This window comes from Centropristis striata, chromosome 12 (assembly GCF_030273125.1).
Source record: "Centropristis striata isolate RG_2023a ecotype Rhode Island chromosome 12, C.striata_1.0, whole genome shotgun sequence".
In the NCBI taxonomy this organism is placed as follows: Eukaryota; Metazoa; Chordata; class Actinopteri; order Perciformes; family Serranidae; genus Centropristis; species Centropristis striata.
This window is the reverse complement of record NC_081528.1, coordinates 13468724-13495280: the sequence shown is the minus strand read 5'-3', so window position 1 is coordinate 13495280 and position 26557 is coordinate 13468724. Positions and strand designations below refer to the sequence as shown.

Sequence of the window (26557 nt, the reverse complement as noted above, 5' to 3'; positions counted from 1 at the left end):
GTCAATAGAACTCTGTTATCATTTCACTTTATTTGGATTGTGAAACATGATCAGATATCACACAATTACGCAATGCCTACATTTGCCCTCTGGGATCAATACAGTTCGTTTTCCAATTATGTGGTGACTTTGATCTTCAGATAGAAGTTCTGATTAGTTGTCTTGTTTTGTTTTGAAATCCTGCCGTGGGGCGATTTTCACTTTCAAGTGGCACAGGAAGCGATCCAGCACCTTTTCAGACTAACAAGAACAAACAAGATTTCTGATCAACTGTAACAGGAAGTTCACAAACAGGTGTTTGAAACATCTTAGTTTATTGTTCCTGCTCCTGTTCCAGATAACATCACCTGTGGCACTTACAATGTCTGAGCTGCTGGTATGTTTCTTTTACCACATTAGAAGGCTATAGTTATTGTCTGTATAATGAATTATACATTTTGCCAGGAGAAAAAAAATTATATCTATTAAAATGTTCGTAGAGACAGGCCTGAAGCTACAATGTTTTGATGTGCTGCAGTAAGTTGGCAGCTTGACAATGTTTTTACTTTACACTTTCTTTCCAGTGAAATGTCTCATATCAGTTACACAAAGAGCCACATTAAAGAGCACAGCCAGCTTGTGAAATTGAATAATTTGAGTGATTTTTCACTTGAAATAATAGAATAAAAAGGATCAATGGTCAAACTGTAAATCATAAAGTTACTAAAATGTTTTATTGAAATCTTGTGTCTCATTGTGTTAGCGTGTTTCTGTATCAGGACACCTGCATATACGGAGGTGTGCTTGATTTTACTCAAATTCCAACCTCTTTGTAAAGGCCAATGGGTAAAAAAAAAATCAGTTTGAGGATTTTATAAAAAGGACCACTATGAAGGATTTAGGGTGATCCTTTGGCAGAAATATACCATACATAAATACCACATAAATACCAAACTTAAGGTGATGTGACTGTCTTTTATTCAATTTTAACAGGGGTATAAATTATGTTTTGCGCGCAGCCAATCATTACAATAACATAAATGTCTGGTATTGTGATATTTGATTAGATATCATCTTAGATATTAGGATATTGTGATGGCATACGAGTCTTTTCCTGGTTTTAAATGCTCAATTAAATTAATATTGTTTAATTTTCTGAAAATGACCAGACTGCTCTTGCTTATCTATCATTTTCCTTAACCTGCTTAGTCACACTTATATTGATTATTTATCAGCAAAAAAAAATTATATAAATATCTTGTGGAAGCACTGATGGTCAACCCTACAATGTCATCACAATATATAAATGATATATTGAGATATTTAGGCAAAAATATTGTGATATTTTATTTTCTCAACATTTCCCAGCCCTACTTTGAAGGTCTAGTTTGTACTTAATTAATGTCAAAAAATATATACATTCAATGCCAAATAACTACATTACTGTCTCATATTTGTGGTACTATTCTCACCGATACAATTTCCATTGTCCATCTTTTTTATGAAGCGTGTATTCTTTTCTTCTCCGATATCAATGTGTATAAAAATCGGACTCAAGCGTAATTCCGAATGCACCTTCACGCCACCCGCCTTCATTTTGCTCAAGCTGCATCTACATTGTGTTGACAGAAATCAAAGCTGGCAGCAGAGAGAGAAATAGTGAATACGTATACCTTTAATCCCCCTTATCCTGCTGTTAGGCCAGGGTGTGTCCCCCGGTCTTCTATAATAGTCTGCAATGAGAAGCTTGAGTAAACACAATCAATGGAAGATACTAGCATATGCACCGCCGAGACTTCCGAAGTCTCCCCCCTCTTTTTATTCACCCCTCCACGTATTCGATTACACACCCCTACCTTTGTGGATTCCAGGGAAATTACAACCTGAGACAAAGGTATTGATGCAATATTACATGTGGGCAGCAATAATAGGTATTGTTATCATCGTCACAAGATTGTGTTGGAAGAAAAACCCTGATTCTACCAGAGGGGTGCCCTCTCTCCCGGTCTCCCTCTCCGTGTATGGTGCTCCTCCATGCTCTCTTACTCCTGGATTACAATCTCTTCATCCATTATTAATGAAGTTAAACTACTAGTGGCATGCTGAATGTGCTGCATGGGAGATTTGTAGCTAATCCAGCGCAAAACAGCCCCAGTCACATAATGAAGGGAAAAAAAGCACAAATGTCAACAGTTTCACACTGGGACTGGATTAGACACCCCCACCTCACCCTCCTCATTCACACACGGCCTCGCTCTCTCTTTCTGTCTCTCTTACACAGAAACCCCTGCACACGCACACACACACACACACACACACACACTGACTGAGTCACACAGCAAATCTTGCATCCAGCATGAAGAGTTATGAGTGTACAAACATCCACCTCCCTCCATCACCTTTTCTGCGATGTTTCCCCACTAACGGATTAGTGAATCTGAAGTACTGATTTGAAGGAAAAGGCCAAAGGGCTGTTGAGGTCTACATGTGAAATCGCTCAACACAGTCTTCCAAGGAGTAACAGTTGTAATGCTGCTTCTTAAAAATCAGCCACATGATACAGATATACACGCTCACAGTGTGAGTGGATGTTGACCCTGCGTCGTCTTTAAGGTTCTCGTGTGTCACTTGTAGTGGAGTGATTGCACAGTGTCAGGCGTTATGTTGTGGCGTGTACTCGTGTACAGTTCAGCCAGGCGATGTGGCTCCATGAAAAGCAGAGACGAGCATGAAACACTGGAACTAATCAGAACACAGGACATGGGACTAGCATCCTGATTTCAGATTAGCCACCCTCCCTCCCTCCAGTTCTTTCTCTGCCTCTCTCTCTTTATATCTTATCTTTGTCAACCCTTATCTACCTTTTGGAGGTGATACTTTTGATCTGCATCTTGCAGTTTTTAAACCGGTTATTTGATCATCTATGTTACGATGATTTCCGCTTTATTTTTTCCTTTTAAATCATCTCATATGCATCTTTCTGTTCTCACTACCTTCATTCCATTCCTTTATTCATCTTTTGTAAATTCTCTGTTCTGTCTAGTTTTTCTGAAGCTACTTTCTTTAAGTTTGCAGGCCACACTGAAAAACCAAGACTAAAAAACATTTGGCTTTTATAGCCTGATATTCAGACTGAATAGCTATTGTGTCTTCACTTCATTTTTCAGTCTGACCAAGGTGCATCCTCCAGAGCTAAAAAGTGAATACAATGCAGAAGTGCAAAAAGCTGCAGTTCCTCGTCTGGCCACTTGAGGTTGGCTCCAAAAGGGAGTCAATCCTCATTGACACCCAAATTAAAATGCAAAACTTTCTGGTCAAAATAAATCTGTTTATACCCTGGTATAAATATTGGTTTTGGTCTTTATAGCAATAGTTCCCCCTTCATCACAACTGTGGGGGGTTGAATATTTTTTATAACTCACCCGTTTGATTTAAATTAAGGCTTAAAGTCATGCATAATTAAGGGCCTGGCTGCTTTAAGTTACAGGCAGTTGCCAGCCTCAGCTATACAGTTTATACCGTCTGAAATTAAAATCATGTTGACCATTTTCAAAACAACAATTTGTACAGCTGCTTAGATCTCAGAGACACTTGTCCCCCTGTTTCTTGCCATGTGTCTGTCACATTTCTCTGGCTCTGGTAAAGGAAGAAAATGTCCCTGTTTTAAGTCCCCCCCTACAAATCTCTGATTGGCTTAGTTATTTCTCCAGCCAGAGAAAAAGGCCTTTGAGGTCATTGAGGTCTTGTTTGTCATATCAGAGTTACCCTAATTACCCGTTTCTGACTGGTAAATAGCATACATGTCAACTTTCTACTTGTAATTACATCACGTGACCCAAGTTCTAAACTTTGGTCATGTGACCAATAGCAGATTTGTATATGGGAAAAAAGTTTTGTGCATTAATGTGCTGAAATGAGCCTTTCATTTAATCTGCTGATGTTTTTAATGAATGGTAAACTGAGCATTTCGGTTTGAACAGGAACACACATCGTTAACTCTTGCGACAGTTAAAGACACTCACACATTTTTTGCTGTACACTGCACACTAGGCCTTTTCCAATTGATACGAGTTTCCCCTACCTAAAATTAAACCCACAGAGGAGGTGGTAGAGGAAACATAATTTTGACGGATGGGAACTACTAAAATTGCGTAAAAGACTTTAACACAACAAAAAAAACAGGAAAGCAAAAGTGAATGGTATTGACGGTACTTTTTTTCCATTTAAAATTATGAAATACGAATGTGAAGTAGTTCATTTTAATCTGCACAAACTGATCTTTCAGCTCACTATTAAGGAGTGCAATCTTACTGATGAAAACCATGAGATGTGGTTGAAAGTTCCAGAACCAGCTAGTGAGTGGACTCAAACCCTTCCTGAATGACCTGTATCTAAACATTCCATGTATTTAATTTTGTCGAAACACAAAAATTATGAAAATATATCCTCCATCCTAGACCCCACTGTCTGATTGAGCTGCTTTATATCTCCAGCTCTTTTTCCTGCCTCTCCTTATGCCCCCTCTCTCTCTCTCTCTGCCACAGTAGACCAATTAGGACTAAGCTGATTCCAGTTGTGACCTTTGGGTCCACCTCAGGTCTGCTGACAGGAGAGTTAACATGTAGCCGAACTGTTTTACATGTTATCGACAGGGTGGGAGGCATCATAGTCATTTTATCACACCAATTTCATTCTTGGCCGATTTCCCCTTAGGCAGGTTAGTGGCAGCTTCCCATTGATTTTTCATGTAATTGATCAGAGACCTGCTTGAGCAATTTATTGGCTCGCTCACACCTGTGATTAAGGCTGAGGCCGCATGTGTTTATGCATGCACCGACTATTACTTTCCCCAAGATCAACCACGTGCCATAAAAGCACCGTGGTGCTGCCCGTCTGTGGCTGTCAGAGTAATGAATGCCGTCCGAGTCTCGGGGACATTTTTAATCACGCTTTGACCAAAGCCATGTCATGTCCAAAGTCAAGAGGAATGGAGACAGGCTCGTCTGACTGACCAGCATTGACAGGAGTTAATGTGTTCACATGAAAACATGGACCAGAGTTTAATTCAAAGTAATCCTTATTCATTTGAAGCCGCTTCATGCATGGGATTAATATTAGAGCAGTCGGGGGGCCAAAACCACAATGACATCAGCTAAGCATTTTCTTTGGAAGCCGAGGATAGGATAATTACAGAAGAAGACAAAGACGAAGAGCTGAGTACTTTTTAAATATACACCATGTTAGCCGGGCATGTCGGGAGAAGTGAGGGTAGCCGATCGTGTAAGTCATTTACTGGCCTCGCGTAGAGCGTTCTAAACCACAAGCCATGTTGCTGAGTTGGAGTGCTTAGCATTGGTGTAGCTCGTCTCCCTTTGGTACTGTGACAGAGCTGGAATAGTAAGGATCAGGCATAAAGCCGCTCAACAAGCTCAAGAGCCATCAAAGAGCCACCCTTTTAATTTGGTTAATTTACAGGCAGCTTTTTCGCTAATAACGTTCTTGGAGTGATACTTGACAAATTGAAATACACACAGGATATTTCTGTCTCGACGGAGAAAGACTCATAATGTTTTCTCTTTGCGATTCATCCTCTCCTCTTCTCCATATTCATCCTCCTTTCAATTGTAGAGAAGTCACACCACACAATAAAACTAAATTCCCAGCCATTACTTTATTTCTAACATATTAGCAGAACATAAACTGATTTGTTTAAAGATTTGTGGCTTTGGAAACACCAATTTGACTCCAAATTTTATTACATGGCCACAGAGTGTTGGCCAGACAGAACCCTAGGCGACAATCACATGTGGTTTGAGGCTGAAAACTGAAAAAAAGAAGAAAATCAACTAGTTTTTCAGTGAAAGTGCATCCCTGAATAATGGAACCACTTCACATCTGCATTACTCAAGATTCCCAGTGCAACAAACTGATGACAGGACTTGTATATTGGATGCTCTGGGGAAAAAAGGGTTAGAGTCGCTTTTAATGACAGCATCTATGAATTCATGCAAAAGTTGTGATGTGAGGTGAGAAATCAGAGAGGAGCTTGTTGAACAATTTAAATTCTGTCTGATTTAAATGTATTTAATCAATTCCTCGTTGCATGAACAGAATGGAAAGGCCGCAGAGACATTTATTCTCTAGAAATAAATTGGGATTTAATTTCACAATAAGACTAATAGGCTTGTGACAAAAGTACAATTTGGCACACATCAAAGCCCATATTTACTATATATATGGCTGGTTTTGATGCTTGTGCATATTTTAGAACACTTTTTTGGCTTTTAAACTGCACATTTAGTCACAGGCCTTAGAGTTGTAAATATTGGTTCCAAGAAAAAAATGTCCTATTTTATATGCACAGCCTGTTCTTGGATGCTCTTAGGTGTGCACTGGTGTGGTGTGAAGCTTAATAATGTAATCAAGCACAGTGAAAGAATGAGCAAAAAAAAAAGAAGAAAAAGCTAATTCTTTCAATATAAAACTTGAAAATAAAAGTTCACACGTTGTTCTTTTTACAAACAGTGGCCTAAGTTTTGTGTTGTGGCGGACTTGCTGGGCAGTCTATCATCTCTCCTCCTAAAAGCGGAGGCTTGGATGCGTGCTGATACACATGGAAAAGCCTGCAGGAGTGTTTTAAAGTCCTCTCCAGTATGCAGGAGGGGGAAAAGTTGAAATGTCCAACTGTACTGACGCTTGGGGGGCTGATGTGCTCGTTAAGAATCAGGAGAGAGCATCAGCGAGAGCAGGTCACCCTGTTTCTCACATCACAGCCCCATCAGAAATTCTTTCAAGTGTCCTTCTGCGTCGCCAAAGATGACAACGGCGAATCGATAAGCGCTTGAAATGAAAAGAAGCCGCCGGTTTGCCCCCGAGGCGAAAGATTTCATACCCGCCAGCCTTCTCTGAACTTCAGGCATTCCTCTGCACCTTTCTGCGTGAGAAAGAGGAGGCTCTTGACTGATTCTTTTTTTCTTTGTATAAGAAGGTAAGAGGAGAATATAGCCGAACTATCATGCCTCTCCAGACGCAGCTCACCCTCTTTTCTCTCCCCCGTGCAGGCGGGGCGTGATGTGAACATGTGCATGATGCAGGCTTGGTGTTTTCTGCACGAGTTTACTTGCATTCTGTGTGTGTGTGTGTGTGTGTGTGTGTGTGTGTGTGTGTGTGTGTGTGTGCGCGCGCGCACGTTTGTGCTTGCATGCGCGCGTGTGCCATATCACAACATCCCAATATTAAAGCGCACGGGTCAAATTGTGAAGCGAGCTGTGTTGGCAAATATGCACATTTTATTTATTTATTCCCTATATTGGTTTGCATTTGACCAAACGCTCTTTGTCTGCGCGTGTGTTTACGCGAGTGGAAAATTAATAAAATATGGCCTTCTTGGGCCTTTGTAAGAGGAATTTGTGTGTGCTAAAAACTGACTGAATGTAATCTTATAGTCCTGACTAAATAAACCTGATCTGAGCAGCTATCAAAAATTACACTGGCTCTTATAATTCTTCATTTATAAGTCCATCTAAGGCTGCATTTATTTTGTGTTTGGGATAGCAGGATTCAAACCATTCCTGATTCACCAAATTCTTGGATGGAGGGGTGGATGATGCGCCTGCTTTGCTTCAGTGTCCCCTTATTGCCTGGAAATTCCCGTGTGGATGTGCGCATTAATTACTGGTTTAATGAGAGTATGACTAAAAATGTAAAAGACGGATTAGGCGCAGGGAGCGTGGGCCCTACGTCCGGTCTGCCCGCCTCACTTAAGATGCGAATGGAAAAATCAGTCTGTATCTAACGAAACGGATCTATAAAGAACATTTGCATCCGAGCCAGCTGTTCACTTCATCTGCACATAAATCCGCAACACGATAGGGGCTCTGTCTGGCCCTAGAGGAGCCTAAATCGTTCATTTTTGTTTTCCCTCTCAATATTCAAAATATTGTGGTTTTTTAAATGTGTTACATTTTATAGTTGGTGTCAAACAGGCTTAATGAGGCTCTAATTTGCTGATTACATAATAGGCTGCCATAGGAATCCGCATCTGGGACTTTAAATGCAGCATTTCTTTAAATTAACTGCCAGTAAGTGGGTTTAGTCATGAATCTGTGGTTGTGCCTGTTGTTTATTTTGCGCGCAGATTTGAGATAATAAGCAGTTGAGTTGCATGTTTGAAATTGAAGAATAGGTTTAGGCAAATTGAACCACTATATGTTTTGCATGCCTCAAATGGTGCACTACTGCGGTGCGTAAAGGCGCTCTAACAGGAATATTAAAGGTTTTTTATTATTATTCTTTTTTAAAGATGCCATCCGGATTTTTTTTCTTTGATTGTTGTTGAAAGTTGAGAGTTTACCCTCAGCTGCACTACACAGGCACAGGCGCATACATACACAAACACACCCCTTTAAAAAGACACACACACGCACACACAGACACACAGACGGGGTCCCTCTCTGAGCTCAAAAGAAGGAGGAAAAAAAATGCGCCACTCTTGGAGCGTCTTTCAAGGGGGAAAAAGTTGAGGAAGACAGAAGAGGACGAACCAAGGGGAGACTCGGATGAAAGCGCCTCCTTCGCCGTTTCTCCTCGCACTGTAAATAGATGGTTATTTATGCGCATAAATGAAACTATCCTAAAAGGTAGCGCTGCGGCTCTCTGTTTTTGGATAACATAGCGGGGGGAGCCACATCCATGCGAGGCGCACACTTCCGGACAGAAACTTAGACTTTCAGCGTTCCTGGACATTGAAGTTTCCTGAATTTTCGCTCTAAACACAATCACTGGTGTCCGACTGTGTTTGGACGGTGGAATTTATCTCTTTAGAATAAAACGCCGACGGCTTGGAGAGTCTAACCACCACCGGTGTCTACAACTGGTAAGTAGAGCAGCAGCAGCAGTAGGAGGAGTAGTAGTAGAGGTACTAAAAATAAATAAAACTGAGATGTGAGTTAATGCAAGTGAAGGAATTTGTTCCACCGCGTGTTTTTGACTCCTCGGTGAATTTCAAAGCCGTGGCTGTCACATAAAGGAGCATGGAGTGATGTGAGGGCAGGGTTCGCCCTTATAGGTCGGCGGATGATAATGATGTATCATTAGCGGTGATGGAGTGTGAGGAAATAAAAGAAACCGCATTGTATTGTCCTGAAATTACTTATAATTGTAGGGAAACTGTTAAAGTGTCAGAAAAAAAACATTTTTGAGCATCATATCCCGCAGGTAGTCACTTTGGTGCCCTTAAATTGTGATTTAAGTTGACGCAAATACAAATAAAATGCGACAAATTGTGCGTAAACTTAACAAAAACTCTTTAAAACCCTTCCAATTACTTTAAATTTAATTATGAGTCAGTGCTTCTAAATAGATTATAAATAACCCTGTTAATAACGTTACTTCACATGTGTTTTGCCTTCCTCTTCATCCTTTTTACAATATAGAGAGGGGAAAACATTGTGGGGAAAAAAAGAGGCGACGTTCACGGTCTCACGCCTTTAATTAATACAGGACCATATGGTGGAGGTTAGTCGATTCATCTCCCGGTAAAGGCTGCAGTCTCATGCTCTACTGTGTTAATTTCAGAAGTAAAGCCAGTGTGAGGCAATGCCAGCTTTCTGTCTGCACTGGGCCTCATGCCACGTGAGTCACTGATTCATATCAACTGTTGGTGGTGAGAGCAGAGCGCGTCCGTGGAGTAAGAATGAATGGATGAACGGGATTAATACAAGTAATCATAATAGCTAGATCTTTAAAGCGATGCTATTGGATATACACTGTGGTTTACGTTAGACAGAATAGACATACATATTACAAGGCCTCATTTCCAATAAAATGCCGTTACAACATAATACAATATAATTATTATTATTATTATTATTATTGTTATTATTTGTTATTATATTATGTGTTAAATACATTTTAAAACATATTTTTAAAACATTTTTGTGTATTCTTTAAATTATCGCATTAATATCGATTTTTTTTTTTTTACTAAAAAAACGAAAATGTATCGCATGATATACACAATTTTATTTGGCACAAAAATTAGTGTTTCTTCTCTGTATTTTTTAAGGGAACATGTGCTGTTGATTTAAAGACACCAATAACAATAAATACAAAAAAAACGAATAAGAAATAATTTCTGGTAGAAATTGTATCCATAGTTTTATACAATGAAAAATAAAGACAGTAAAATGCATAAATAATACGAGGTAGGATTTGAGAGGCCGCGGAGCAGCCAGGCAGGCTGAAATATTGGAGGGACCCCTCATTAAATCTCACTGATTAGATAACAGTGAGCCGCATGCAATAACCTTACACCTTGCAGCCTGACCCCCACTATTTCATTTTGCAGTGGGATATAGAGGAGGGGTAAGAAGAACGGTTGTGCAGGTACACGACGTAAAACTTAACCTCCAATATCTGCATCTTCTGAATCAAAGAAAAAAAAAACCTTAGATGATGTAGAGCAGGTGAAGAGAAGAGCTGAGGAAAATGGTTAACAGCATGACTGCATGCAAATTCCCCCCGACTTGAATTATCATAAGCAAACATTGTGAGCCTGGACTAATAAAACCCCATCTGTGTAACTTCATATCGAGGTAGTATGAGGGCTGCGATAATGAATTTTGTAATATCCCACCGACAGACATCTCAATCAGACTCTAATCCCGTGATTTTACTACGGAATCACTCCACTTCCAACTGCTGCAGGCTGCATCGAAACACAAGAGCCGGCTCATGCACAACACGGCGGGTTTTATATATTCAGACTGCACGAAAATAAATCTTACACTGGAAAAATATATAACAACACATGACGTGCGATAACATGACTCTAATTTGTCCTCAATCAAGACTCAGAAGAATGAGATTATTCATTTTTATCCAACGCAAATCCTCTTGCTTTCATTATTTTTTGTCAGTCCAGAGAGGTTTCCATGTAAGTTTCTATGTATATGCGAAGTTGTGGCCTAAAACAGGTTCAATTCAATTAAAAATAAGTTAAACTCTGACGCATTTTTACACAAAAAGAGACCCTCAGACCAGAATGAGACTCATTAAAATGCGCATTTTTGCTGCCAGTGTGTGCACCACCGCTCACATCCCAACTGTATGTATTTTTATGTATTCATTTTAATTATAAATGAGCTTTTACACGCGTTAGATATCTGAATTTGAATTTAGTTAATTCAATTTTAAATATTTTCCTCCAGACCACCAGCATTTTGTCTTGTAATCTAACACTTATCCTTTGAGCACACTGCTATTCCTTTTAGTCTTGTGTTGACTCCAAAAAAGTACTGGCTGCAGAAGTGGAGTTGGATGTCAGAGAACATCACAGCGGGGTTGTTTACTGGACTTAAAGGCTAATTGTGGCTCTTTTGTGTGTTTTTACAGAAGCGGGTTCCTTAAATTGCCATAATGGACTCCCACTGCCGCAAACTGGCCACCACCTGCGCGCAAATAGGTGAGTATCTGATCCGTCATCAGCAGGCCTACAGTACAATTATCACACATCACAGAAACAATAAAGCAAAATGATTTTACATTTACCATGACTGTCACTTCAATTGTGGCCTACATGAAAATATTTTTTCATCCATTTTATTTCATTAATTTATCTATTTAATATTTAAATAAAAACGGCACTCAGAAGAGTTAATAGTGTGGTTTGCCTCAAAAAATTATATCTATTAATAACAGCTAATTTCACATTTTTATTTAATACATTTGTAATTATTTTTACTTTATTTAAATATGACCCATTGATGTCTTGGTCTTAAAATCTAATTTATTTTAAGTGCCTTTCTGATAATGAGGGAATTGTTTCCAATTTTTAGTTTTGTGATATTTCTTAGATGAAGCTTAAAAACGTAAATTGAATTAAAAAACATATCGCTGATTTATCACAACATAATCTCCCATTGTCCTCATCACTATTTTAACTCACACTTTAAGACTACAAGATATCAAATTGTACATTAAAAAAAGGCTGCTTAAGTTTGATTTTCTGCTCCAAAATGTTTAGTAGTCTCAGATCTGATGGCCTGTATGCTCGTCGGTGTGGAGCAGTTGCTGGTGAATCCAGGCTGTTTGCTGTGTTAGAGCGACACCTGGTGGTGGAATGTTGACGTGCACCCTCGGAGCATCAGCAGAGGCTGTGCTCAGGGTGTCTGACAGCTCTGCGACGATTTTATTTGTTCTAATTAGAAGCTGGACATATATGACCAGTGACACATCTTATTGCACCCTTTAATTTAAACTTTTATTGGACTCTGGCGCAGCGAGACTGTTATTATAACACGAAAAAAACATATATTTGTGGTTTAATACTTCGACTCAATTCGCATAATTCCTAACATCCAGGAATAAAAGAGACTAAACAGAATTCCCCTGCTCGACAAAGTCTGGGATTTATTAATTATTCTCCAATATGGCGGGGAAATGACATTAGGTCTTGTTAGGGTCTTAAACGAATAACCAATAACTCTCATTCTGTTTCATTTAGCCGACATTGAGAGGGCAGGCTGTGTTCATAGCTTCACAGCTGCACAGTGTGAACGAGCATTGATTAAGAATAATAGGAGAACTAAAATAAAAACAGAATTTCACGGGGAGGGAGTCAAATATAGACCCTGCACCAGCGCCAACTGTTTTTGCTGTAATATATGCAGCGCTTGTTGGATTGACTCCGGGGAAAACTAAATGTATAATGAAAGCCCATTCGTGAGGAGGAATATACTAATGGAGGAATCTGGTGTCTCCTTAATCCTATGTAAAAAGCCCTGTCGTCTCCCCCTATATTGACTGAATTGCTAATTAATGGCCCTCAATGGCGGAGGCCTATTGCGCGCAGTAATCCGCAGAAGAGAGATAAAGCATTCAGAAGGTAGAAATGAAGAGGAAACCGATAATCCACTTCAAGTTTAGTATTACAACACGGCTGGGAGGAAAAAGGAGCAACACATTGGTCGCTGTTTGGCATAAAATAATATTTTTATTTTATGTATTATTTTTTATTTCATATTTATTATAGTAGCTTTATTTTTAAATATAGAACTTATGTTATTAGACGTTTATCTAATGCATACTATGATTAATTATGAAATAGGCCTAATGAAAAAAATATATATATCAATTTTAAATGGCATTTTAGTGATTTTATATTAAAGATGTTTGAAAATATTATATTAATTTAAAAACATAAATCCATTCCTAGACATGATTATTATAACTTGTATAAATGTATAAATGTGCATCATGTTAATTACTCAGAGAGCATCCAAACAAGGTTTTATTGCTCTGTATGAGGAGTGATTGGCTCCCGTGTTTTAATAGTCTCTTCCGTCCCTCAGAGTGCGCGCGTGTGTGTGTGTGTGTGTGTGTTGCATACAGTCTATGGTCTGCTGGTATTTATATATCAGGGGCTTTCACGGGATTAGCCCAGTAACTTCTTAACAGCGCCAAGTCCAAATGTGCTGGCTGAATGGGGCGTCCGCCTGGCCACGTGGAGATGTGGAGTGTGTTGTTTGATGATGACGAACCAGTTGGAATAAGAAAAAGGAATCAGATTATAATCAATATTTAAAGTCATTTTGGCTGAGCGTGTCCTCCTCTCTATACAATCAGTCCATCCCTCCAATCACCTGTTACCCAGCTGACATCTCTCCACCCTCAGTCCCCCCCACCTTGAAAATTAAAGTCGCATTTGTTTGATTAGACATGTTTACTTTGCTTTTACGCATCACGATCTTTTGGGAGTTATAGGTTAAAAAAATCGCTGGCATATCAGCTCAAACTCATTAAAAGTCCTCCTTCAGAGATTCTTAGGCAAATGAGAGTCTTATCAGATTAAAAATAAAAAAAAAAACACTACAGGAAGTAGAGCTGGCTGAGAACGACTGATGAGTCCAAATTGAGGAAAGAGATCCAGTTAAGCACCCAGATAAAGTAATCCGTCGTCAACAAACTGAGTCTGCGTGGTTAACTGCGGCTCCACTGGGGTTGATTTAATGGATATTTGAACCTTAACTCTGGGGAGGTCAAGAGGATCGCCTCATTTGACAACTTGTATGACTGATAGTGCTTTTGCTGAGCATATAATCTGCATACAGGGATGTAGTGGATAGTAAAGCACTTTAGGACAGTTTGGTCACGTTGTGCTTCATATCCAGGTTGGATATGAAAATGCTTAAATGGATTTATTAGTGGTTGCTCGCCTGTCTTTGATGAGTATATGATACTAGAAGTGTCCATCCCAACGCTTGCTTTATTATAATGTATGTGCCTTGCCTTATTTGACAATTACGCACAGAGCATTTTGGCGCAGTCTGCCACATCCCTCCTTTCTGCAGTTCCATTTATGTTTTCCTTTAGCCGTGTGCCCTCTCATAGCAGCATTGTGCTGTAGCAGGCTGTTGTGTTTGATATTCAGTGTGCATCTTTTTTTCATACGGCTTCTCAATACAATCCGCTCAGTGGCTCGCTTTATCCACATTGAGTCCCTGAGTAAACTGCGGTGACACAGAGCCTGCGAGCATGCGGCTCAGCTCGGGTATCAATAGAACTGCATCGTTTTACTGGGCCACTGGACCCATCTCATAAAATGAGGCCAAACTGTGTTATTTTCATTTTTATTTGGTCTTGGGCTGCTGCGCAACGGCAACGGAGCGCCGCGGGTACATCGTGCGTCCCATCTCTCTTTACATGCTTTTATTTGGAAGAAGAAAAATAAGCGCCAGCCCCGGCATAAACACATTGGCACAAATATCTCGTTTCTGCGAGCTCCGGTTGGTTGGGCACACCGTCATATCCACATGGATGTGCCTGTCAGAGAGAATATGGGCGGGCGCAGCGCGGTGACGTGGAGGTCTGAAGAGAGGCGCAGTTGGATAGGCAGTGCTTAGGCAACAGCTGAAATGAACAGAGCGGTGGAGTGTGTGTATGCCTCTGGATCTAATATCACCTACCTGTCCTTGTCACTCTGATAGTCAGCCGAGGTAGCCGCTGTTTACCACCGATGCTAGAATGGCACCACTCAATGGCCTAATTTAAAGCATTTTACAGTTTAAACAGAAAGAAGGTTTCATCTCAGCCGCAGGAGGAACTGCTCTGCTGTGCGTTTTTTGGAGAACTGAAGACATTCCGCAGACGGACTTTCCGCCTCTCCTCGTTGTACTGAAGGGACTTACTCTGCTTTTGACAGCCAGCTTTGCGATCTCTACCGATGAACTCTATGAGGGATCCTTTAAACATAGAACACCACCATCTAACAGGGAATAAACTTGCCTCCACGCACCACACGGCTCTGGCGATGGCCTCTACTCTACAGCCGCTGCAGCGGTCTGTGGACTCTAAACACCGGTTAGAGGTGCACACGGTGTCGGACACGTCCAGTCCGGAGTCTATCGGTAAGAACCTCCCGGGGTGCAGATGTTCTCAGCGAGGTGCCGCAGATGTCATCTTGATATCAAACAAAAGATGGCTCGCATTAATCAACATAAAAGGGAGTTTTACATGCATGCAAATAGGCGATTATAGCTGTCATTTTAGTCACACATAATTAGTTTGGACACGGGTATGTGTGTGGTGTTGTGAAAAGTTTCTGTGTTATGCAAATGAAAGAGAGCTTGTCTTGTGTCAACTGAAATCAGGCGTATACCCTCCGTGCTTAGAATAAATCAAAAGGTCAACTAATATCTTAGAAAATGAAGGAAATTTTAAAACATGGTAAAAATAATTGGGTTTATTTTATGAATCAGAGCATTTCTTCCCCGGTGAAGCCAGACTGTCAACAGCTCATCCATTACCAAGAGGATTCAGGATTTTTTTTGTTCCCCCTATAGCATACAGGCCTTAATCCGCATGACCCTAACTGAACCAACTTCTTTCTCTTTGACAGAAAAAGAAAAGAACAACAATAAAAACGACGACTCTTCAGATGATCCTTCTAAAAAGAAGCGGCAGCGGCGGCAGAGGACTCACTTCACCAGCCAGCAGCTGCAGGAACTGGAGGCCACTTTCCAGCGGAATCGCTATCCGGACATGAGCACGAGGGAGGAGATAGCCGTGTGGACCAACCTCACAGAGGCCCGGGTCAGGGTGAGTATTCCCTCGGGTGTAAACAAAAACAAAGTGTATGTATAATTTTGGAGGTAATTTGTGCCAATTGCCCGGTTAACCTACAAATAATTTAAACCTCGATTTTTTTACGCACGGACACCAAACTTTACGCACGGCTGAAATTTCCTTGTAAATAATGTAGGACACATTTTTAAAACTGGAAAACAAACAATCACAGTCTTGTTGAAATATACTTCTGGTTCAAGCTCAATTTAATTAAATTGTGTGTTTGTCTATGAGGTTAAATATAATTCAAACCCCCTGCATACAGTGCAAAATAATCCATTTTAGCAGCAAGTTAATTTGTGGTTCTCGTCTCATTTTAATCTATTTAGTAATTTAGTCATAAAATAACATAAAAGCTAACCTATCTATTATTTGCCTATTAAATGTAATTACACATTATTACGTTGTTAACAGTCAAGGCTGTTGACATCTGTCGGTGGCAGATACCAGTCGTGTTCTCCTGCTCGTGTGAAAGAGGTGCAAAGCTTGTATTTTGCGATTGTCGCCCTGGTGCTGTGTGATTAAGGTCAGCGTGTTTGTGGACGCCTGCAGAGGAATACACATCCTCTCCACATTAGGATGGTGCAGAGAGCTCAGTGTGTATTCTGCTCAGATAAAGGCGGAATTAGCTGCACAGGAAAACACAGATTATTAAAGAATGTTTGGATTTACAGGCGTTACAATTGTCAGGAAAAAAGTCTAGGTTAAAAAGTTGCATGTAATTAAAATTGGCACAAAATTAAATATGTGTGAAACTAAATTGTACAGCTGTTTTCGGACTAGCAATTGTAATAAAATATAGAGTCTTTAAAATATTAATAAGTATGGGAATTAATTTCTAACCTGCTCATATCCTTTGCTCCAGGTTTGGTTCAAGAACCGTCGAGCCAAGTGGAGGAAACGGGAAAGGAACCAACAAGCCGAGCTCTGCAAAAACGGCTTCGGCCCGCAGTTCAATGGACTCATGCAGCCCTATGAAGACATGTACCCCAGCTACACGTACAACAACTGGGCTGCCAAGGGCCTCACGTCGGCCTCTCTATCCACCAAAAGCTTCCCCTTCTTCAACTCCATGAATGTCAACCCCTTGTCCTCGCAGACCATGTTCTCGCCTCCCAACTCCATATCCTCCATGACTTCCAGCATGGTGCCATCGGCGGTCACGGGAGTGCCGGGCTCCAGCCTCAACAGCCTCAATAACTTGAACAACCTCAGTAACCCGTCCCTCAACTCGGGGGTGCCCTCCACGGCGTGCCCCTACGCGCCTCCGACCCCTCCATATGTGTACAGAGACACTTGTAACTCCAGCTTGGCCAGCCTGAGACTGAAAGCCAAGCAGCACTCGAGTTTTGGATACGCCAGTGTGCAGAATCCGGCCACTAATCTGAGTGCTTGCCAGTACGCCGTGGACAGACCAGTCTAATACCTACCTGCACTGCAAAAAATAACCACCACAGCAAGTCATTATAGGCGAGTAGTGACGCTTAAAGTGTGATTTTTCTCTGAAGGGAGAGAGGAAATCTGGCAGTCAGATAATTATACTTTTTTCAGGAAATTTCCTGATTATATGGCATTTTCAGATTCTGACATTTTTTCCTCAAGATTTTGCCACTTTTTCAACAAGTGAGATTATTCCATCTATTTCTGGGAGAAAACATGTGATTTTGAGGGTGATTACAACACCACAATGGCTTGTTAGGGTGGTCATTTTTTGCAGTGTGTGGGTAATGAAAAACAGCCGGCCACAGGAACAAGAGACTACTACAACTACTTTTTCATTTTTCAAAAAGGGCACTAGAAGACTGAACCACTGAAACAAGCTCAACTCCAGGTCGGAGTCAAAACTGAAACGGGAGATTTTAGGTTTATTCCCCTTTTTGATGAGTCCAGGCCTGCTTCATACTGCGCCACAGTTTAAAAAAAGGCCTGTTTTATTTTTCATAGCTCGTCATGAGGGTTTTTTTTTCAATGGTGGGTTTTTGGACGTTAATTGTTGACTGAAAAGGTTGTATATATATTTGAACTATCATCTCCTGTTTGTTGAGGCGAATGCGCTATAACCCTCCAGTCCTCTCCAGGTTCAATTTATCAACGCATGTGGAAGAAAAAAAAACCCTAAAAAGGAATCATGTTTTGCTTGCAAACAAAAGGGAATGTACATACTAAAACGCACCAGTTGTGTGTTTCTAACATATTATAAATTTATTATTAATGTCTGTGTGAATATCGATTTAGAATAGCAATTCTGGATTTAAAAAAAAGAAGCATCAAAAAATGTTCCTGCGACAAATTATTTGGTTTTTGCTCTGTGTATACTATTTGGTACGGAATTATGTTTGTTTTTTTCAACATCCAAAAAAACTATTGTGTTTTATTTAATGGAAGTAAATATATTGTTCAAAAACATTCTGATTTTATTGAATCTTTGTGTTAGTAGTGTGTTAGTGGAGTGTTAAGCAATGACAGTGTGTCTATAGCCTTTCGATTATGTGAGGTGCTTGTGCGGCTAATCTATAGAGGAAAACAATGGGCCGCTCCAATACACACAGCATCGAGATGCTCCGTCAGATTAACTGCTGAATACATGTCTGAGGGCCCCGGCTGGGCACTGGTGCTTGAAATAACACGGGAATCAACAAACAGGAGTTGGACCACACATCAGTGACAACAGTCCATTAGGATTTGTTTTTTTCTCCCTTTGTTTGAACTCAGATGAGATTGTAGTCATCTAAAAGGGATTGTTAGAAAATTTCACATTTTTAAATTCAGGCTATTTGATATAAGTATGCTTCAATAAGGAATTGATATTGAAAAAGTGTCCAAATTATATATGACTAAATAATGCGTAAAACCTGATGCGTAAAATGTAATTTTGGGCCATAAAGGTTGTGGAATTTTTTAGAGTTTATTTAAGCTTTAATCAAGTCTTGCAGCCTTTTTAGCTCCACAAATCCAAGTTAATTTTTTTCTTACTTGCATTGGTGCATCTGGCACTGTGGCTCCCATTTCTATAACTTCGCACTTTTTTAAAGTCATGCTTTATAGTGTGCAAGTGAGCCAAAGCAAAACAAAGCTACGGTCTGAGGGAAACTATGATTCACAAGCTTGAACAAACAAGCGCGCGCACACACACACACACACACAGACATAGACAGAGGGAGAGATACAGAGGTATGTGGGCCGAGGCTGACTGGAGGAGGAGGCGGGGGACGAGTGCAGGCAGAGCGGAGACACAGGGGTGGAAACACCGCAACACTCCCCGGAGAAACAAAGGGAAATAAATAGTGCAATCTTGGGATTTGCATAAGCATTTTCCAGCCTAATAATGTTGTTAATGTGAGTTGTTTGTGTTTATATTCTATTAAATCACTCACATATAATTTAAATTGCACATTAGAGGGGAAAAGAAAATAGTGGGTTGGTAAAAGAGCTGATTTAGGATCTGATGTGATGCTACAAGAGGCCTATAGGTCATCTCCCGAGGGGGGTTATTATAAGGAGAAATAAATACAGTACACAAACTGCTTAATAACAAACAGAAGTATTATTCTCTTTTTACATCTAATACAGCTGGTTTACTGAGCTGCAGTGCGCATCCTGCAGCATGAACTCCTGAACTCGCCCTCCAGAATTAGATTTCCTCCACACACAAAAAAAAAAAAAAAAACCGCGGACCCTTTTGTTGCACGAGTGTCACCTATTGATGGAGTTGGTAACGCGGAGCAATAATCAGCTGACAGGGGGATAAGCCTCGGCTGCTGTAGAGGCGAATACGCAAGTCTGCAGTCTCAATACACATCCCCACAATCAACATGTGAGCGAGGGATGACCTGAAGAGAAGAGGCAGCAGCGGGGAAATGTTCATTTGGATGAAACGGCGCTCAGGACAGCAGACCTGCAAGCCTGTCCTCTCCTCTCCAGCCCGCACAAGGTAAGAACTTCTTCAAGCTTCCATGGAAAAACAACACGTGTGCCTTTTAGCTTCTGGAGCTGCATGTTCACTCATGTTTAATTATAGATTTCTGCAGAGAAATCTTGCAAAATAAGCTTCTTCTTGCACCATTTATATTCTGCTCACGTTTTTTGCTGGAATTAACATTCTAAATTCAGATGTAATTTACGCGTCAAACTCACTTTAAAAAGGCATGCTTCCCATGCATAGCCACGCATAATAATATCTAACAAATATACATAATAAACTTATAAACGTGTAGCCTACATGTGCCAACAAAAAGAGACAATTATCAATCTCTGTTACAACCAAATTCATATTTGTCCTGCCTCCTTTTTCGGACTCCTAAAGCACACTGCTACATCTTAATGTGAGATTTGTTCCGCCAGCTGATTAAAAAAAAAAAAATCCAATGTGAAGTAAGACACCAAGCCGACACAGCTCTCACCTCCACTCCGCTGGGAATTCAAACAGAAAAGCGAGGAAGTGCAAATATCCAAACATGTATCGTTACACCTCCAATCTAAATAATTAACAATCTCTCAATATTCATGCAGCGGCGGGTTTGGAAGAGACACGAGGCGGTTTGGTAAGAACGCTGCATGGGTTTTTATCAGGGAGCATGTTTTCTAATTACACGCTAATGAGGCCTGGGACTCAGGGTTTTTTCTAAAGAAAACACAAGTTTTTTGCTTAACTTTCCTAAGATCTTTGTGGCATTTGGACCAAGAAAACAAAGAATAAAAACAGAAATATTTATGGGGGATGATTGATTTCTAAAACAAAATTCAGGATATTTTACCAACATTTAGCAGGAATTGTTATTAACGGATATGCAACCATTTAAGCTACAGAGAAGAAATTCATAATTTAAAAGTGGATATTAGTTTCTGATATCAGCTATTGACACGCTAACACTTTAGTTTTCAGCTCATCTTCAAAACTATATGCAAATTAAGAATTTAATAGTTTATTTGTGGACATAAAACAAGTGTTCAATATAAATGACGAGTGACGTTTTATGTTGTGTTTTTAATCTAATGAGATGCAGCACAAAATGTGGGAATTGTGGATTGTGGGTAGAAGGAAATTAACACAGATTTTGGATGTTTCACAGCATGCAGGGCAATTCTGATCAATAGTTTATTTTTGAAGCAGGCAAAGATGCAACAGGCCAAAATTAAACCACAGCAGTTTTAAAAGCTGCTTCATTTCCGCACCAAAGATTGTGGTTCTGTCTTGCAGAGCTTTAAAGGGGGAATTCAGTCTCTTTTTTTAGGTTGTTATGGCCAAATTCATATCTATGAGATCTGCACACTCCTCAAGGAAACTATAAAAAAGAAAACCTCCATGTCCACATACGCACACATTTATAGAAGTGTTATGAGTTATGCATTTTACTCAGGGTAACTATGGCAGAAGAGACTAAACTCCCCATATATATATATATATATATATATATATATATATATATATATATATATATATATGCGCAGCATAATAACTGTAGGGCAATAGAAACACAAAAGATCCACAGTACACCTACAAACATGGAACTAGTCTGAGCACTTTGCCCATTAGTGCAGCGGTCAGGCAGCAGAGAGTGCTGCTGTGTGTCTGGGGGGAGGTGGGTGCTTAAAGGGTTTGGGGGGGGTTTGGCTCTGGACCAATAGCAGCCCAGCGGCTTCAGCTAAAGGTCACATGGTGTGACCTCACACATTCTCACCCTCACCTAAGGCCCGAGGAGAAGTTCTTCACAACAAGATGCATGGTCGTCCATCTTTGCTCCAATTGCCTCAAAAGTACTTCAAATGATATGAACTAGTCGGCCTTTTTGTGTAGGATAAATTGTAGAGTCGGCTTTTGACACGCCAAAATTAAAATGTACACACCTTTGCCTCTGGCTCTGATTTAAAAGTGTGCTTAGTGTAAAATGATTGACTTGCTGGTGTTCATTTATGCCTGCATGCCAAACAAAGACGTGCAAACTTGCTCACTTCTGGTGTCTGTTGCATGTATGTGGCCATATGTTGTGGATCTCCATGTATGTGTATTAATGTGTGGAAGTTGTGTATCAGCCCCTCTCACAGCGGAGAGGCTTGGTGCTGTTTGAGGGCAGGCGGCTGGCCAGAGCGTGTGAAAGCAGATAACCAGGGAGAATTTCATGACGCACACACTTCCTGCTCTCTGAAGTTCTATTAAAGAAAGATGAAAACAAAACACACATCTGAGATGTTTTCTCCCCAAATCAATTTCTACACATTAAGCATGCTGGAAAGATCAGTAGCACGGCTCTCATGGACCTTGAAAAAGTGGTGAAAAAAACAATCCATCAGAAGAGACTTGTGAATTTATTTAATAGGAGGACCATGTATTGGTTAAAAAATCTTTAAGAATAGAGTTTACCTGTTGTATATTTCACTAGTGAACCTTTCCATATAGGTCGCGATCTGGAGCCCCTGCTGAAGAGCTAAAATGTAAATGTTTGAGGTTTCTGCAAGCCATTTTGCTCTCATACGTTCCTAATTGGAAAAAATAAAACATTAAAAACAGAAACAAGAGCAGTGAAAAGGCACTCAGCACACAATCAGTCCAAAAAAAAAGCTCTCTGATGTGTCTGTGTTTGTGTGAGACAGGCTACTGCAGAAGAAGAGCTTGCATGCTCAAACAGCCTGGATAAAAATGCCATTCAAGTGGCATTACTTAGCATTAGGGTTAACTGAAGTAGACCTACCGAGCGGCAGGAAACACGACAAAGGCTGCACGTTAAAGCACATGCATCTGACAAGTACAAAATTGTCGTGTTTTAAAAAATAACAGCAAACAATGTGCATTGAAAATGCAAATATTGCATATAACTCATAAATAGGCAGTGTGCAGGTACATCAGCTACATAAAGTGGTCCTCGTGCCTCTTCATTTTTACCTGACAAGTCTAAAGCTGCTAACATTTTAGCCATATCTGAAGCGTCGTGTTCAGACACCTTCAGTTTACACAGTCTGCCCCAGATGGCATCTCTCAGCACTGTTTTCTTTAGGCCTGTCATCTACTGTAACGTCTTAATTGACGTTTACCTCTGTTCGCCGCTGTCAGCCACCCGGAGTCTGTGTCTGACGAGCAGCCTGGCAGAATAGTTTCCCAGGCTCCAACTTCAGATAGAAAATTACACCTGAGTGAGCACGTTTGTTTGTTTTAGTAGTTTTTTTTTTTCATTTTGTGTCGTACAATTCTCCCTTCACACGCAGGGTGAATTACAGAAACGGTGTGGAAATTGTCAAAGTGTCTGGCTTCACACTCCTATCGGTTCATGTTAGTTCAGTGGCCTGAGTGAAATCCTGACTGTCCATATCTTATTGAGGAAAATCTCACATTGGAAAAACAGGCCACTGAACTGAAATCACCTGCATGCATGAAGACATTAATCTATGTAAATTATCATAAATTGCTCCATTAAAAAAAAACAGACATTACAGCTTAAATCATGCAACAAAAAAAAATCCGAATAATGTGCACTTATGCACCATGTTTAAAGTGTGTTTTCTTTTTTGTAAAGTTATCCCCAGTGATAACAACCCTCAAACGCTCGCAGAGTTAATGACATACTTTACACGCTGATCTGACTCTCCAGCTGTACAAACATGGCATCTTTGGGCATAAAATGCACAATATTATGGAGAGGACCACTTAGGGAGAACTTTCCATCATTTATCCCCCTAAAGCCACGTACAGTTCAAAGCTACAAGTCAGGAATTAGAGTTTCCTCAATAAAACCTCTGTGCTTTCATGTGGTCCAGTTATTGAGGGAAAAGGAAGAATTATGGACACCCAAGAGATTAATTATACAATGTAAAAAAATGTCTCTGATGTAAACGTTCAATGTTACGTCAAAACTATTCGGTATATATAGAGCTAAAATGTCTTTTAATGATTATAAGAATGTAAAAAGTACTTCTGTGTAGCATTTAGAGTGTACACGGTCATGATAATGTGACTGCATCTCAGAAATATCCAATGCAGTGCACTTAATATGGTACTACAGCATTATGTTTTCACTAAAAGGAAGTTCTGTCACCCTGAAAGGTTGTGTATAAATATAGCATTTAACTAAAGACATATTGAATTCTAAAACTCAGTTTTTCATGTCTTTATTTCCTTTCACCAGTTTAGGAAATTTTTACTGTATAGTTGCAAAATGTTGAAAGGTAAATTATTTAACTATAACTTATTTTACACCCATTAACTTAACGTTTGGCTTTCTTTTTAAACAAATTAAAAAGACAAAACCAATAAATAGCAAAGTTTTCCATAAGTTATCCATTCCTATGTGTCCTATTATTCATAGGGTCAAGCTGAAGAAATATAAGACATCTTCAGTATTTCTACTGTATAAACATTACAAGATCTGCATAAAAAAATACAGTTACACATCACTGCAGAAAATTGCAGAAATGTTTTTAAAATATTAGATTATGCCTTGTGTCCAAAGTGTATGACTTTTGCCCTTTCTTTCTGATATACATCTTCATAAAAAAGCATAGTTTTTCACCCTTTTTTTCACCTGCTGCCTTTCTTCTGTTAAGACAGTTAAACTCAAAATTTGGCCAACTCAAACCTGTGAATTACTGAATCTGCACGACTGCATTGGACACACTTTTGCTGTTGTGACTGCTGAAAAAAATAGAAATATTCATGTTTAAAATTGTACATTTTTCCTCACCAAAAATTAAAAAGCTCCTTCTTGGCTGCCTACGTGTTGAAATAGTGTTAGAGGGAGCTGAGTGACATCCAGCAGCAGTCAAATCAAACTTAATTAATAAACAGATGTCAGCCATTGTTTTTATTGCCTATAAACAGTCTATTTCTCACACACAAAACTGTGTAGTTCACAGTATGTCCCTTGTTATATTGCATGAGATCAACAGGTTTTGGTCCATTTCCTCCAGGGCCAGTGTCCGTTTGCTCCAACCTGCTTGTGATTACCAGCCTACAACATAACAACGAGAGCACCCATCGACACGCAAACCTTACAAACTGTTCAGTCACTCTAAATCACTCTGGTGTTGGCTGATTTATAAAAGGTTTACTCCTTGTAAAAATATTTATTTCAATTGCTCTCTTATTAAAGCCAGATGTTGCGAGTTCCATATGGAGCTTTTTTTTTAACTTTCATTTTTGGCATTCATTTTTCCATCTCGACACAAACCCAGTGGACAACAGTTCTGCAAAGGTTTATTTTCTGTTTGAAGCAAGCAACTATCATATACAGACAGATGTAAACTATACGAAATGTCTTTAACCCCATTGTTTCGTAGCTAGAGGTGTAAATCACAAACTTACATTGATATAGACTCACAAAAAGCAACTAAAATATGGTTTGACAATTTTACTAAGCTAAAATTGAAGATCAAACAATCATTTTAATGACAAGAATGTAAAGTGGAATTTCATAACAAAGGCACATAATAAAATTACCACGTGTCTCATCAGTTGTTATCACAACCATAAATCTGAAGTGGTAAGGCCCTACTCCACCTCCTAGTTGGCTCATCAGCTGTATTATGATAACCTGGATTTTCACAAAAAGGTTCCAAATAGGATAGTAACCTCTAGTGGCTGTAGTAGATGAAGAAGAAGGTCAGGTAATAACTCCTCCAGACCAGTGTTTCCAAAAAAAAGCATGCTTACCGATCAACACATACTCATTCGCAAACATAAATCAATGTTGTGAAATTGACAGTTTCGTAAGGTTAAGGCAACAAAACTTCCCTAAGGTTAGGGCAAAAATGCATGGTTAGGCGTAGTAAAAAACTACTTTAAAAAGAAAAATGAATGCATGAGACTAATGTAATTACATAGCTGATGTAACCAGAAGTGAATTGTGTTGGTGACGTAAAACGTGATGCACAGAAATTAAGCAACATTACTTCAAATAACATTGTTTAATTTTGTTTTCACACAGCACACAAACACCGGAGAGGACCGTCTCAAGGATAAAGAGTGACAAAGCCCGTATAGGGAGGAGGCCGGGGTGGATGGATGGGTGAAACAAACTCCACTGCTTGTGTCCCGTGTAAATGTGAAAGCAAACTTAAGTTATATAACAAGTGTGCTTATTTTAATCCCAAACGAAACCATGTATTTATATTGCTGATGAAGAGATGATAGCCTTCTGAACCTACTTTGTCTTTACTGCCCACCAAGTGGCTGACCAGTACTGTGCATATGCAACAGAAATGAGGAAGAGAGTTGGTTCAATCATCAGCCACTTTCCTCATAGGCTCTGACAAAATGATGCATTTCATTCTTTACCACTTCCACGATTGAGCAGATGAGTTGCTAGATTAACTGGCCCTTCCCAACGCTGCATTTAATTGCCCTGGGCATCCTTATTGTTTAACCCCGAGTCTTTCTCTGCCATGGTTGAGGAGGCTGACAACCAGTAATAACACCCATTCAATCCAGTGACAACATTCAAAATGGGCGGGTTAGCACAGCACAAAG

At 39.8% G+C, this 26557-nt stretch overlaps 1 protein-coding gene across 2 annotated transcripts; it reads left to right on the top strand.

The window, feature by feature from the left end:
- Positions 1-8467: 8467 nt before the first annotated feature.
- pitx2 (paired-like homeodomain 2) lies at positions 8468-18212 on the top strand. 2 transcript variants are annotated; one of them, XM_059346214.1, is made up of 4 exons: positions 8468-8854; positions 11374-11443; positions 15878-16077; positions 16970-18212. In XM_059346214.1, exons 2-4 carry the CDS (start codon positions 11398-11400, stop codon positions 17525-17527), a joined length of 804 nt encoding a protein of 267 aa, XP_059202197.1. In that variant the 5' UTR covers positions 8468-8854; positions 11374-11397; the 3' UTR covers positions 17528-18212. The 2 variants fall into 2 exon arrangements, with proteins under 2 accessions (XP_059202197.1, XP_059202196.1); XM_059346213.1 differs by lacking the exons at positions 8468-8854; positions 11374-11443 and adding an exon at positions 14900-15386.
- The last annotated feature ends 8345 nt before the right edge of the window (positions 18213-26557 follow it).

Bases quoted from the DNA above. Each gene is read 5' to 3' on its own strand.
- pitx2 (XM_059346213.1), top strand. From the start codon at position 15,203: ATGAACTCTATGAGGGATCCTTTAAACATAGAACACCACCATCTAACA. The intron at 15,387-15,877 runs GTAAGAACCTCC...TCTCTTTGACAG, and splicing joins GTCCAGTCCGGAGTCTATCG to AAAAAGAAAAGAACAACAAT. The intron at 16,078-16,969 runs GTGAGTATTCCC...CCTTTGCTCCAG, and splicing joins TCACAGAGGCCCGGGTCAGG to GTTTGGTTCAAGAACCGTCG.